General features: G+C 33.9%; 1 protein-coding gene across 1 annotated transcript in view; it reads right to left on the bottom strand.

Moving 5' to 3' along the window:
* LOC128223783 (deleted in malignant brain tumors 1 protein-like) overlaps nt 1-11857 on the bottom strand; it is a 64035-nt gene extending 52178 nt beyond the window's left edge. Inside the window, exons 1-5 of the mRNA XM_052933159.1 lie at nt 11496-11857; nt 6526-6667; nt 5218-5390; nt 2682-2838; nt 645-820 (exon numbers count right to left, since the gene is read on the bottom strand). Coding sequence (XP_052789119.1) covers nt 645-820; nt 2682-2838; nt 5218-5390; nt 6526-6667; nt 11496-11589 — 742 coding nt within the window. The 5' untranslated portion in view covers nt 11590-11857. The remainder of the gene's footprint in view (nt 1-644; nt 821-2681; nt 2839-5217; nt 5391-6525; nt 6668-11495) is intronic.
* Nucleotides 11858-15658: the final 3801 nt, after the last annotated feature.

The following is a 15658-nucleotide window of genomic DNA, read 5'->3' as shown; positions in this document are numbered from 1 at the left end:
TATTTATGGATAAATTGACCAATCAATGCTGTTTTTGGTTATCTTTAACCACACCAACAAATTATCCAGTTTTATACATTGGCTGCTGGTCACAAATTAACTGCAACGTAAATGTGCCAGATAAAAGATAAATCCCCCGCGACCAACCAGAAAAAATAAAATAGGGTGGTGGGGTGGGGGATTCAACCTTCTCTCTTGCTTAAAGTAACACATTCAATAGTGTTTTTTTTGGTTTTATATTGTTGTATTCATGTACAAATGACCCTAAAATTATCAGAGTATTTACAAAATTCCCCTATGCCAGAATGATCTGGCAATGATCAAATATAACATAATTATTTTCAGGGGAAAAACAAAATTTTACTACATCGACACTAAGAAAAGACTTTTTTCTTCACAAAATAGATGAACTAGACCCTTGTTAAGTAAAAAAAAAACATGTATAACATCATTTTTTCCATTGTACATGTAACAATATAAATTCAAATCATGTAATAAATAAATACAAATATATACATATTTTTCATTCTTTTGCCATGCCCTTATTTTAAAGAAGACAGAACATAAGAGATAGAAGTTGTTTCCATTGTAATATTTTCCCTATAGTTTTAATAATGAGTTATAAAACAACAAGGTACACTCACTTGCAGGTAAGCACATGACACCAGCATCTTCCGAATGGTCGCAGTTCGACTGGCCCCAAGGTTTATGCTGACACGCCCCAAGTCCTATTTCCTGTCCACTACATATGACATCGTCTAACCAGATGGTTCCACTTCCTTGTCCATAGAAGGCGTTGGTAAGGGGGACAGCTACAGCGCTGTAATGTTAATAATGCTATCTTTATTTTAAGGTGCATATTATATGCCTGTAATGTTAATAATGCTATCTTTATTTTAAGGTGCATATTATATGCCTGTAATGTTAATAATGCTATCTTTATTTTAAGGTGCATATTATATGCCTGTAATGTTAATAATGCTATCTTTATTTTAAGGTGCATATTATATGCCTGTAATGTTAATAATGCTATCTTTATTTTAAGGTGCATATTATATGCCTGTAATGTTAATAATGCTATCTTTATTTTAAGGTGCATATTATATGCCTGTAATGTTAACAATGCTATCTTTATTTTAAGGTGCATATTATATGCCTGTAATGTTAATAATGCTATCTTTATTTTAAGGTGCATATTATATGCCTGTAATTTAAATAATGCTATCTTTATTTTAAGGTGCATATTATATGCCTGTAATTTAAATAATGCTATCTTTATTTTAAGGTGCATATTATATGCCTTCTGACAATTTATAAAGATTTATCAGTGAAATAAAAATTGATATTTCACTGTTTTAAACAGTAAAATAACATTTTGATATTTTTCACTGCTTCAGAACTTAAGCTCATTCTCAATTCCAAGTCAAACATCAGCGCCACAGAGCTGTTGCACAATTTCAACAACTTCATTTACAGAATCACATCACTTTCATATACTAATTGGAGTGCTTTTCTAAAAAAATAATTACGTTTTTATATGCATAAAAAGGATATAAAATTAAATTAAATTGTTGTTTTGCTGAAAAGCGTGCCAAATTGTATGCAAATGTTACATCACTTCGGACATTGTTGAATTTGTGTCCCAGCCACTAACGTTTGATTGGGGAATTGAGAGGTGGCATAATTTTCAAAACAGTAAAAATATCAAAATCTTTCACTGTCTGAAACAATGAAATATCAATTTTATATCACTGATTAATCTTCACTAATAACCAGCAAGCATAAAATAATATAATATAAAGGTTTATGCAAATATATAAAAATAAATCATTTATGTTTGTTTTACTTATTTTAGTTTAATGATCAAAACAAAAAAAAGGATACAGTTTGTCTACAGATGAAAAATATTAGCACTTAAATTTTTATTTTTTTTCATAATTCTTAGCTATGTGGCCACAAAATCCCAAGTTTAAAAAGGGCAGTCATATTTAAAGCTTGCAGACAGGCAGAAAGTTTTAACAAAGTGACCTCCCTTAACAGGAAGTTCTAATAAAGTAACCTCCCTTAACAGGAAGTTAAAACAAAGTCACTTCCCTTTAGGTGCCAGGAATCAACAAGGAAAAAATATGGGATGGAACTCAAGAAAGGGCGGAAAAAGGGGGACAATTCACTTTTGTTTATCTCAAAAGGGGGACCATTCAAATAAGGGTGGCAACTCACTTTGGTTGATCTCAATTAGGGGAACAATTCACATTAGTTTATCATCAAAAGGGGAACAACTCACTTACGTCAATCTAAATAAGGGGGCTAATTCATTTTGGTTTCTCTAAAAGGAGGACAACTCACTTTTGTCTATCTAAATAAGGGGGCTAATTCATTTTGGTTTCCCTAAAAGGAGGACAACTCACTTTTGTCTTTCTAAATAAGGGGGACTAGTGGCTTTGGTTTACCTCAAGAAAGGGGGAGAGGTCACCTTGGCCTATTGAAATAAGGATGGCAACTCACTTTGGTTTATCAAAAAAAGGGGGACAACTCACTTTGGTCTATTGAAAAAGGGGTGGAAACTCACTTTGGAATAACTAAGAAAGGGAGCCAACTCCATTTGGTACTTCAAATAACTTTGGTCTGTATCAAATGAGAAGACAACCCATTTTTACTTATCAAAAAGGCGGACAACTCACTTTGGTTTTCCAAACCATGTACAGACAACATGAGCCGACTTTTGATTCCATTCATCGTCGCAAATTGTTCCCCAGGTACCGTTGTGTAACACCTCCACTCGTCCATCAAACTGCGACGTCCCGTTGTTTAATCTCAACGTAACATTAGCGTCAAGATCTGAAATAACAGGGAACCAATCAAAAGATGGTAAAAAATAACATTCGTGTTCTTACTTTGAAAAGTGCAGCGAATTACACACGACAGTTGCAGCTTTTTTGTTCCATTCATCATCGCATATCGTCCCCCAAACGCCGTTATGAAGAACCTCAACTCTCCCAACATTTCCTGCGATTCCGTTCACAAGACGAAGGTCAAGATCAGCATCTAAATCTAGTCGATGAATCATGAAACAAGATACACATGAACAATACACACATGTATGTAAAGGCCCATAACTCTTGGCTTTTATAATTGATGATTTAGGCACCTTTGCTTACAGTAAAAATAAGAGAAGAGCTTGGATATTTGCTCTGCGGGGCTCCTGTTTTATTTTAGCTTGATTGCGAAGACAACTACAAGTTGATATTTTAAATTATGCTCTAGTCCAATTCTAGAGTTAAAATGGACGTACAGATAATGATTACTGAAAGTGTTTTGTACGCCAATATGTAATTTGGTAAAGCTAAGTGTACCTTGTTTTCATTCAATGTGTAGCAATAATCATTCTACGGGCATATTGAAAGGCAAACATGCATATTTGTTTGTATACTTTATATACAAGAAAGGCACTGTAGCCAGTGCTTATATTTTCTTTGCATAATAAAAATCACAACGCCTGTCAAGGAAAATTACTGCGTAGGACTTTAAGTGATTCTACACAGGTTTAGCTGCCATCTTGGATTTGTTCTTAACAATTGTTTCCCGAAACAGACTTAAATTGATTGTAGTAACGGAACACCCTTAAAACAAGTAGTATTCATAGTTATATTCTAAATCAGTTCAATGAGCAATATATTAATGACATAAATAATAAGGATTTTACTTCATGTCATCAATAACAAATAAATTTGATGGAAAGTTGAGGGTTAAAAAATGATTGTTATTAAAAATTACGAAATCTTCACTAAGTTGAAAATTTTGGCCCAAAAAGCTTTATGACGATGACCCCAGGCCCCCATTCATATCACACAAATACTCAAGTCAAATCTCAGTCTCATATTATCACATAAAAGCATAGCGTGATTCAAAATCGCAGATGTTTTTTTTATAATTTTTGAAGACTCATTTTCTCGTAGAACATTTTGATAAAAGCATTTTGTCAATTTTTTAGGGAAACTAATTATAAAAGCAAAAAATATAAATTATAAAAGCAAAAAATATAAATACTGGAGTAATTTTTAAAAACTATAAATTGTTAAAAGACAGTTTTTTGGTTTTTAGACATTTTTCCCTTGGAATATTGACCAAAGGCTTTAATCAATATGTTCTATGATAGAATGTGCCATAAATAATTTTAAACAACATTTGATGCTATGTGCAGTCATCGAAATTAGACTTTTCGATCAACAAGCCAGAATTATTATACTATTGCTTGGCATCAAATTTTTGAACAAGCCCTGCTATATAAATTTCAGAATTTGAGCAAGCCCGTAAGACATTTTACCAGTGCAGGGCTTGCGGGCTTGTGCTAATTTCGACCACTGTATGTGGTGAGAAAGTTTGAGATTTGACTTAAGTATTTTTGTGATATTGGGCCCAGGCTTTTTTTTAGGCATTCAGTTGGGGTCATCTTATCAACAAGATTTAAAGTCAAAAATAGGAAAAATGCAGTCATCACCACATTAAAGGTGGGATTATGATGATAATCATCAGTTTCATCATCAGACCCAAATTTCTTGAAACTTCTTGTCCCTTATAACAGGATAAAGTTCAGCGCACTATTTTTGATTTGGTATAGATTGTGTAATATTCTCTTTTAAAAGAGTTTTGAGGCTTGTAAAGGAATTAATATTTTAGATGAATAAGCTGTTTTATTAAATCATATTTAAATACATAATTTTGCTAAATGAAATAAGATACTTTAGAGAGAGACGCCAAAGAATTTTGGAGAAATTGGGGCTTTAACCTAGGATTAACCAAAGCTCACTATTTAAAAAAAAAAAAATCAAAAATTATGATAACATTTACTTCTTTAACAGTTATTATTTCTTAGATAGGATTTATCTTTATGATAATCACAATAAACCATTATTCATTTATAAACATTCAATTTAAGAAAGTATTTTCGCTAATTCAATAAGCAGAAAAATTAGTAATCGAAATAAGCTACTTAAGTCTGTTAAGAAATTGAGGCCAGAATTTTATGCATGTTATATGATTACATAAGACTGCTACATAAATTTGAATTCTAGCAAACACTGGGCCTGTTCATAACTCTGTTAATATGTGATTTATGATACCGTTGTTAACTTTTAAACGTGAAATATTTATATATTAAACTCTTAAGAACAAAATAATATTATTTGCCATCGTGGGTTACACTCAACCAATACTCACTTGGGTTACAGTCCACTCCAACATCTTCATCGTGACCACAATTATTCACCCCCCAATTGTTTTCTCGACAACTGAAGAGGCTGGTTTCGTTCCCATTACACTGGACGTCATCGAGCCAGATCTGCCCCGTTCCCTGGCCAAAAAAGCCTTGGCCGCGGGCAACAAAAAGATTCCTGAAAATTAAACAACAAATATTTTTAACAGGTGATCTACAACTGACAGAATGGGTTGTTTTTTCAACTTTGATCATGGATTGATTCTCATTATACTGCAGGGGTGGTTCCAGAATTTGATTTAAGAGGAATTGATGTAACTTGGGGGCGTAACCTTTTGACTTGCAACCCTCCCTTGGAACCAAAATTTATTAATTTGGTTTAAAGTGTTTACAGGAAGATTTGGGGGAACTCCGGGAAGAAAATTTTAACAATTTCTCGTCCAAAATGGTGTATTTTGGGTGTATATCATTAACCTTTACCTCCTTATTTGAAATAAAAATTAACTTGGGCAGTTTTAGAGTTCAAAAACAAACTTTTCTATCTTCTGAAAATGAGGAATTTATTAAAATATAAGTTTCTTTTCCCCTTTTAAAAGTATGAAATGGGTGAAATTAAATATCAATCTGTGTGAGTATAAATATCTATTGCAATTATTAATCAATTAATATTTCATACTGATCTCTGAAGGTGATGAGAAACAATTTCTGACATCAATAATCCCTAAAACTTTACATCACACAATTCATTAGGATGTTAAATGAACCATTACATGTAAAAAAAACTTCATACAAAAAAATAATATTTTTTTACACTTTTGTTTCTCCAGATTGGGAAAAATATATATTTTACTAGGGGAATGGGTCTGATAGTCTGACCCATGGGAACTTTAAAAGGCATGACAGACAAATTCAAGTCTAGAAGTATATTACTCCTTAGAAACGGGTTAAAACTTTCAAAATTGATTCCTTGGAAGTACCAAACTTCCATAATTTTGAAGAAAACTTCCAAAGTAGAAAGCTTGGAAGTTCAAAATATCAAAACCTTTTGTCAATCTTACTTTATAGTCACCAATCATTGTTTAACTATAACTGTTTTTAAGTAAAATAAATTATTATTATAAAAGTTAAAGTTGCAATTTCTTTTTTTTTTTAATACACTTGTCAAAAAAAAGTTGAAAAAGATATTGTATTCGGAAAATTTTAGCTTTCACATTTTAGGGTAAAACTTCCAAAATTGATTGTCAGGGTGTTCATACTTTCAGTTTCAAATTCTTAATGGAAGCCCTGTGAAAATCTAAAAAATCAGGCCTTACCCAGTAAATCCCAGCATTCTGCATACCACCGAGGCGGCATTACTGTCAAAACTGTCATCACAAACAGTGCCCCACGTGTTGTTATGGAAAACTTCTACACGACCCTGACTTGACCGTGACCCATTTACCAACCGTATAGTAGCTGAAAATAAGTAATCAATGGTTACAGGTTAGTTTTGGGACTCGGTCACAGTTCAACTATAATACTGATATCCTCATACATGCCATATTTCTCAAAGGCTCCCCAGGGGATTTTGTTCAGAATTCCAGGGGATTTGGGTCATATATCAGGGAATTTCATCATCGCTATGTAGCAATTTGGCGGGCATGCCAATTCACTTTGTTAACCCATTTTTCCAACACTTTATATATGTTTTTATGAGACACTGTCATATTACATAATAAAATACTTCATAGAAAAATATATTTCAGAGAAAATTAAGGGCTTACCACTTACTTTTCTCTAAAATTGGAAAAAAAATCTGCTATCTATCAGAAATGATGACTTTCAGACTAATAGAGAGAATGATATAAATATTGATATATCTCCAGCTGGGGGATGGATTGAAATTCCAGGGGAGACAATTGGTAGACATTATAACAAGAGGAAAGAAGAAAAAACATTTGCCAGTCGATTATGACCTAATACAATCGAACATCGCCAATTTCAGACCCAAGCAGTCAATTTTCAATTATAATCATTTATCTGAATATAACTAATCAATGTTAAATGTTGCCGAGTTATGTCAGTGTATATAATGAGTTTTTTGAAAATTTTATACTCCACGAATCTAACATAGAAGTCATAATACAGTCAGCAATAAGCCATTTAGGCAGTGATATCACCACTCCATACAAAAGTAAATAAATATCTGTTCAACGGCTTAATTCGAAAAAAGAATAACAAAACTGCAAAAAAAATCAATTTTAGACATTGACATTGTTCTAAAAGTGCTCATTTTCCCCCAAAAATTAAGATATTAATTTTACCAATCAAATAAATACAATCCTCTGAGTAAAAAGGAAATGTTTCTCTTCATAAAAATCTTCATAAAACTAGCTCTCGTACAGCGTAAGAAGGTAAAAACATGTTTATCTGCTATTATATTATATAAGGTAAATTTGGCATGATTTTGATTTTTTTCCAGAAGTGAAAAAAATCCCAATCTGGAAGCCCCAAGCAGTTAAAATAATACATAAAAATCACTGGCTGATATCTGGGACCAAAAACAATTCTGCTCACAGCAATGAGTGGTGAGACAAAATATTTTATTTCAGATAAACTTTATGCACCAGTCAATTGTAACCACGTCCCCCCCCCCCCCCCGGTAATAGCGGGGTCTTTGACTTTCGGTTCAGCAAAGTTCGGGTAAAATCTCGGCCCTGCGCGGATGACCTGCTGGTAAACCACCCACCAAATGCTCCCGCACCACAGGGACCCTACAATTACAATTGACTGGTGCATTACCTGAAGTAAAATATCTTGTAAGCTTACTGTAGGAATTTTCTAACAGAATGGAAAATGGCCACGTTTACTGTCGGACATGTATGCATATTCACAGTAATTCACCTTCAGATATTAATTTATCGCATCTCTTTCATAAAAAGGACAAGATACAAGATATACAATCATATAAAATTCAACTGATAATATTTTAAAATCGACAGCTCGACATTCGCGCGGGAAATAAAACACTACCCAACTATACAAGGCAGGGCTACATACTACTAAGAATAAATATTGGGAACGTTCACAACTCTTTTTTGAAAGAGAAAAGGGGAGGCAAGACAGTGCAACATGAGCAGACTGTATGTCAGTAATATCTTCATGTATTACAGAACTGGTAAGTTTAAAGTGAACAAATAATTAATAGTAGTTCAAAACTTATTTTTCAAATAAGTACAATTCATAATGATAATTTGTCTTATTGACAAACCATACCACACTTTATTAGCAACACTCGATTAAAAAGTATTAATCAGTTTCCAAATCTGCTTCATATTTTAAGAAAATCAAAATGAATTAAAAGAATGATTCGAAAAATGAGTATGATGAAATTTATCATCAAAACTTGATAACGTAATCAACGCTCACAAATTTATCTAACGTTTCGAATAAATTTAAAGGCAAAATCAGTTCATCGTAACAATGCTCTACTCATGTACATGTACCTATTTTGATAAGAAAATGATACCGTGAATATTTTATCTGTTGGTATGTTACCATCAGACGAACGCGATAAGTTTTCACAATCATTTTAAAGAAGTTTTCACTGGTAAATCGAAAGTCTACACACTTAATTACATAAAATAATACGCATATAATTATGAATCAACATGAATCGATTAAGAATTACATATGTTCCGAAAAGGTTTTGGACTGCAATCGTAAAGATGCACTCTTACTCCCAAATAAGATTTACCAAAATTTATACAAATGTTTTAATATACCCAAAAGAATGAATTAATGTAGGCAACAATGGTTCTTATGTGTTAAATTTAAAATAAAGGTGTAGAAAACACGATTTTTCTACCTTATGAGACGATAGTAGATCACAGTAAATATTTTAGCACTCACCAATCATTTAATATTTTGGAGTTTTCAGTCATTAAATACACGGTTACAATCTTGTTATCAGTAATAAATATTTTCCATAAATGCATTATTTAGTAAGTAGTTCAAGATTTACCTCACTCAATTTAATTTTGTTACACATGTGTATGTATTGATTTTGAATAAGATTGTCTATTAAGGAAACGAAATCGTCAATTTTCTACTGTTCTTAATTTGATATAAGAACGATACTGGTATAGCTAATCGGATTGCTCGATGTAAATAAGTGACCTATACAGTGAATGAAGTCAATGATGTATGAATATTGAGTACCACCCAATGCATCAAAAAAAAAAAAATTAAACTAAATGTTGGGTTATCGTCTAAGAACAGTCAGCAACGCAGGAGTTCAATTCACCAATATTTTGAACATGTTTTTAGAATACAATATACATTTACAGCCAATGAAATTGCAGATAAGCAATCATTTAGTACTAGGCTTAATCATTAAGAAATTCAACTTTCGCGGTTTTTTAAAGCTGCACTCTCACAGACATACAGTTTTGTTTAAGTTTTTTTTTAAATTTGAATTGGAAAGAGCAATTTTTTGCGTACATATCTACAACCCAATGATAACATATTGCTGACAAAAGATCAGATCGCAAATTTTCATATTTCCGTTCGAAAATTAATGTTTTATGGCTTAAACCGTTACTAACGGTTTAAGAAAAATGCATAAAAAAAATCATTTTTTGAACTATAATATTAAAATCTGCGATCTAATTTTTTGTCAGCAGTCTTATATAACTCGTTTCCATGCATTTTCGCAAAAATTGGCTCATTCCAAGACAAAAAAAAAAATTAAAAAATGTAAAAACGGTATGTCTGTGAGAGTGCAGCTTTAAAGGTCCGCCCACTGCCACTCATCCGATACACTATTATTGCGTTAGATTTGCGTTGGCAATGTGTCAGCCAAGGAGGTTGTATTCTAAGTCAGTTAGATGACCTGAATTAAAATCTTTATGATTAAGAATGGGCGGAGTGAGCGTAGCGAATTAAGATTTCTATTCATGTCATTTAACGATTACGACTAATATGAACCCTGCCATTTAATACATACGAGATTTACTAAATGTACTCCGTTAATTAATTGCGAACTATGTCTGGGGAATGAATAGTTTGATGAATGACCTCAAATATTTAATATGAAGTTATGTATAATTAATTGTTGTTTCTCTTATAGTGTTTGTTGACCTTGGCGCATTGAAACAGGATATTGGTTAACTTATACGCGGCCACTAAACGCCAGCTCCACCATTTATCGCTGGTGCAAAGAAAATGAGCTGTCGACACGTCCGTGGTGCAGCTGTGCCTTGTGTTTACTTCTACACACGTTAGTATAATTTATATTTTATTTGATAATTTTATTAAACGGACAATATTTCGAAAATCGGAGAATTTGGTACCGTTCAAGAACACTTTTACTGTTTCACTGCAGGTTGGCTAGGATTTCGTGCGAACTGTGGTGCCAGGAGTTTTCATCCCGAATCGGATTTGTGCATATTCGGAGATCTGCTAGCATTTCAAGTACACTTCGTTATTTACACACATCGTAAGAACATTCTTCGAAAAGGAAATATGCACATATTTATAAAAGTAGTGGCTCTGTTGCTCTAGTGATGGCGTTGTCGAGTAGTGGTGGCGCTGTCGAGTATGTTTTGCCCCCGAAGTAACATAGAGATTTAACCCATTTCGAATGAATACAAAATAAAGGTGGCTGTGTTTATCATACATTGATATGCTTGTTATGCATACCACTTGTGGAAACTATACTCTACGCGAATTACCTTAACCAAAGTGAAAACTAATCTAAATCTTAAAACAGCTATGTAGACCGCTCGCCTGTGGAGACAGCTGACACTACAGGGTTATTGAAAAGTATCGAATAATAACATGCAATTTCATTGGAAGAAGAGTTGTCTCCCCTGCCTTATACGTATTCATAAAAACGAGATTTTGTCAGTCAAATTCTCACGTTATTTATCATAAGATATCGACGATGGGTTCGAATATTATTTTTGGACCTTAGTACTAGACCCTTGTGTCTCCAAACTAGGCCATCGTTATATCTAAATCTAACGGAATTGTCCCCGTAATTTCCCCTTTAATAACCTCATAGTCCTAAAGAAAGCTATGTATTTAATTTTTCACCCTAACACTATAAGTCATGACAACAGTGATCGACAAAAACTTCATCGAAGCTTTACTAAATGGATACACTCTATAATTTTGCAAAATTAAACGTAACTACATCATATTCGCTTTAACGTAACGCAACCGTAAACAAGAATGTCAATGTTTGTAAAAAGTATGTGTTAAGTATAATAAAATATTAAAATTATTAAACTTAGCTTACCTGTTGACACAGTTGATATTAAAACAGATATGAAACAACATAGCACAAGTCCTTGCGAGAAAAAACCTCTCTGAAAAACTGTCAAAGTCACCATAGTTATCGAGATGGTGGTCTTTCAATGACCAATGTCTTTGATTCAGATCTCTTCCACGCTAAAGATGACCATCCACCAGAAAATGTTTCCGCCTTTTCTCTGACTGTTTTACACTATATATTTACAAAAATAAAATAGAAACACAGCCCCAACTCCACTATAACCGCTTTCTTACGTTTGTTTTGTTTTAATATGACTGTTGTGCAATACTAATTGTTTATGTAAACCATGTAGTTAAACGTTACAAAATAACGGAATGTCCGTGTTCGAACCCTTCGTCGTCGACAGATAGGGGGTGTTAGCTGTGACAGGCACGCATATCATGGGTTAGATCGGGCAAGGTCCGAGATTTGATGACATTTTGATATTTTACTATCAAAATCATTATCTGAAGCAGTAATCAGGATTTTAAGTTATTATCTTAGGAGAAAATTTCAAGTTGTTTTAGTGTTCGTATTATTGACATGTATTACTTACATATGAATTGGCTGGCTATGTATTATCATCACTATTATATGAGTTGTTGCTTTATATGAGTCTGACCATTGCTTATGTTGTCCGCATCATGGGTGTGTATTATATACTTGATAATTGACTGACTATGTATTATCATACACTTGCTGTTTGATATTTGTCTGACCAATGACTATGGTGTCTAAATTACTAGCGAATCCAAGGGGAGGAGGGCGCACTCGCACACCACCCCCTAAAAATGCCCAATTAATTGAATTACTTGTTATTTCAATATAGGAGAAAGGGTTATAAAATACGCCCCAAATGCACCATTTCGGACTAGTTATTTTTCGTGGGGGAGTACCCTCTTCCAACCCCGGTCAACACTTTAAGCTAAATAAATTTTGGATCTGAGGAAGGGCGCAGGTCAAAAGGTCCCCCTCTAACGCCAAGTCCTGGGTCCGCCACTGTATATATGTTGGCTATTTACCTATACCAAGTATATGTTTTATTGCATGTGTATGTTAAGGAAACCCGTCGAACCCTGTTGGCTCGAACTCGCTTGGCTCGATTTCCTCGTTGGCTCGAATTGGATGTTAAAAGATCGTTATTCTACCCAATCTAAGCATTCACGCTTAGCTCGAATTTCTCGATGCCCGAGGTTTATTCGCCGGTTCCTGTGTGCCTTTTGGGTGTGTTTTATAACTTTCCTTCTCCTGTTTTGAAAACGAAACAAGTGGGGGCGCCAATATTAAACTAAATATGGTAATTTGGCCTTTAAAAATTAAAAAAAGAACATTATCTGTTAAAAACTGGTCAATTATTTCAGGTAATCAGTAATAAACGAGCTTTCAAATGATACCAAAATTGTCAAGAGTCATCGGGCTCCAAAACTGAACATTACGGCCAATCAAACGATAATACGGAACAGTCGGAACTCCTCGGCCATTTTCTAACGATAGAAAATGGCCGAAGAGTTCCGAATGAAAATGGAAGTATTATTTGTACATCAAATACCTAAAGAGTTTCAGAGTTATGGCCCTGTTTTAAGTTGAAACACAATATATAGACATTATTGTTTTTGTGGGGTTTTTTATGTGAGTTTATCATGGTCTGCCCGCGCCCATTTGCTGCATTATGGCTTGACTCCGCCGTGGCGCCATCACTACTTAATGAAAATGTGTTTTTAAATGCAATACGTGACATGAGATAGAAGTGACAGCAATTCGCAGTAAAATCCTGACACTGTAAGATTTGAAGAAACAGAGCGAGATACAATAGATCCATGTGCGATACCCTAGCAAGCTCTTTGCGAAGAGACCTCTTGATTCTTTAACGGACTCGGTGTAAAGCACCAATATACGGGATACAACGTTCCTACTACACCATTTTCTCAGTACAACCCTTTAAATGACAAAAGCTAGGCAATGGAGCTACTAACTGGTACCATATTTTTACGTATTTCGGTTCAAAGCGGCCGGGGTATGAACCATCGACCTTCTGCAGCCGAAGCGAGCGCTCTAACATTTAGCTATCGGGGCTATTATTCTTGGTTGCTTTCCAACTTCAACGTTTAACACTACACAGGGGGCATGGTGCGTTGTTATGACACACCCCTATGTCAACGACCCACCCACCCCCACCCCCTCTCCCCTTATCAATAACCAGAAAGGTAAAATTATTTCCAGGAAGAATTGTGATAAATTAGGGGGAGGGGAGAAGATGCCGTTGGGTGTAGCATTACAACGCATCCAAGCCCCTGTCATTCACCACAACTCAAGATTACAAAATTAAGCTAAAACTTTTAAAAATGGATGAAAATCTATCAATTAATTTATATTGGCCGAATCATTAAGTATAGTTTTAATCATTAAATAAAAGTACAGTATTGCCATGCAACACATGTAATTCTTGGAATTCTAGTGTTAAAATTAACCATAACATGACACAATCAATGAGGCTATATAATAAGCATACAATAAGCATACACATTAATTTTGTTTTTCTGTTGGTTTACACCGGGAGCAGGATTTCTTATTGGTCCCAGGTTTACATAATGATTATTCAAGTATTTTGACGAATAGATAAAAGTAGCTTCGTTCCCGGACATAAGGTGATAACAATCGGAACACCTCGGCCAGTATCTAACAGGAATTCTCGAAGCTTGCCGGATATGGCCGAGTTGTTAAAATTGTCTATCTCGAAGCTTGCCGGAGATGGGCGAGTTGTTACAATTGTCTATCTCGAAGCTTGCCGGAGATGACCGAGTTGTTACGATAGAAGGAGATAATAGATAAGTTTATCAGCATTTGATAGATTAGTCTTTTCGAAAATCATTATCTTAATGTAAGCCATCATTTTTTTATGTTTCTCCTTATTTTTATAATATTGTATTATAAATAACTCTTGCACATATAAACAGATGAGATTAGCGCATAAAGATACAAAATAAATGTTATCTATAAGTATTGCCGAAAATCGGATTTAAATGATAATTAAATTTGCAAAAGGGTTGGGCCACAGGTTATTAAAAAAAATAAGTAAGTTCCTTAATTTTATCGAGTTTACAATACACTTCATTACATAGGTGGTAGTATCGCAAAGGGATAATTATACAGTCAAACTCGTTGGTTCGACATCGCTTGGCTCGATATCCCCGTTGGATCGAACCGGATAAAAAGGACCGATTTTTTTTTCTATATGTACATATAAAATTCGATCGGATGGCTCAATTTCATGAGGTTTGTTTGTATAGTGATTTTATACGGACTGTACAAATGTCTACGTTCTTCGGCCGGTGGGGATCTATACCCCCCCCCCCCCCCCCCACATACACACACCCCCTGCCCTCTCTCTCTCTCTCTCTCTCTCTGCTTGACTCGTTATTCGCGAGGCTCAGAGTATTTTGGAAGGTCCCGGGTATGTCGAGCCAACGGGTTTCGACTGTATACATACAAAGCTGAACCGCGGCAGTATAAACAACACCGATAGTAAATATACAACAAAATCATTGTATATTCATTGAAAAAAGCTATCTCAGACTAGAAGATAGATTTTATCTGGAAAAGAGTAATTTCATTAACTATATAGTTGTTTGCTTACAAAACTCCGCATACTCCGAAGTAGTTACAAGAATTATCTTTCATGCCATTTCTTTTTGTGAAACATTTCTGTGATTTTTTTATGATAATTGTGCATCATTGTTATATTTAGTATTTATTCATTCAGCTTAAAAACTATAAGGACAAGTGATTATAAAGCGATGTTCGACTTAGATATTTGAACACTGCAACAGTGAATGTGCCAGTACCGTGACGTAGATTAAAGGCAAATTTCATCATCTCAATTTATGTTTTACAGCAAAAAATGAACTTTTGTTAAATATAGGTAAATACAAAAATTACAATTTTAGATTATTCCCGGGAACGTGTATTTCACAAAATTGCAACATTTTTTTTTAATAAGATGTAGATTAGTATCGTGCTTTTGAAAGCCACGTAATCGATTTGTCATTTTTATACTTAATTTCAAAGTTTGTAAAATTATTTTTATATAATGAAGAAAATGGTTCAGATATTTTATATGAAAGTTTCTGTTTAATTCCGTAATAATGTAA

This window comes from Mya arenaria, chromosome 17, assembly GCF_026914265.1.
Source record: "Mya arenaria isolate MELC-2E11 chromosome 17, ASM2691426v1".
Lineage (NCBI taxonomy): Eukaryota > Metazoa > Mollusca > Bivalvia > Myida > Myidae > Mya > Mya arenaria.
This window is presented reverse-complemented; position numbering and strand designations above follow the sequence as displayed.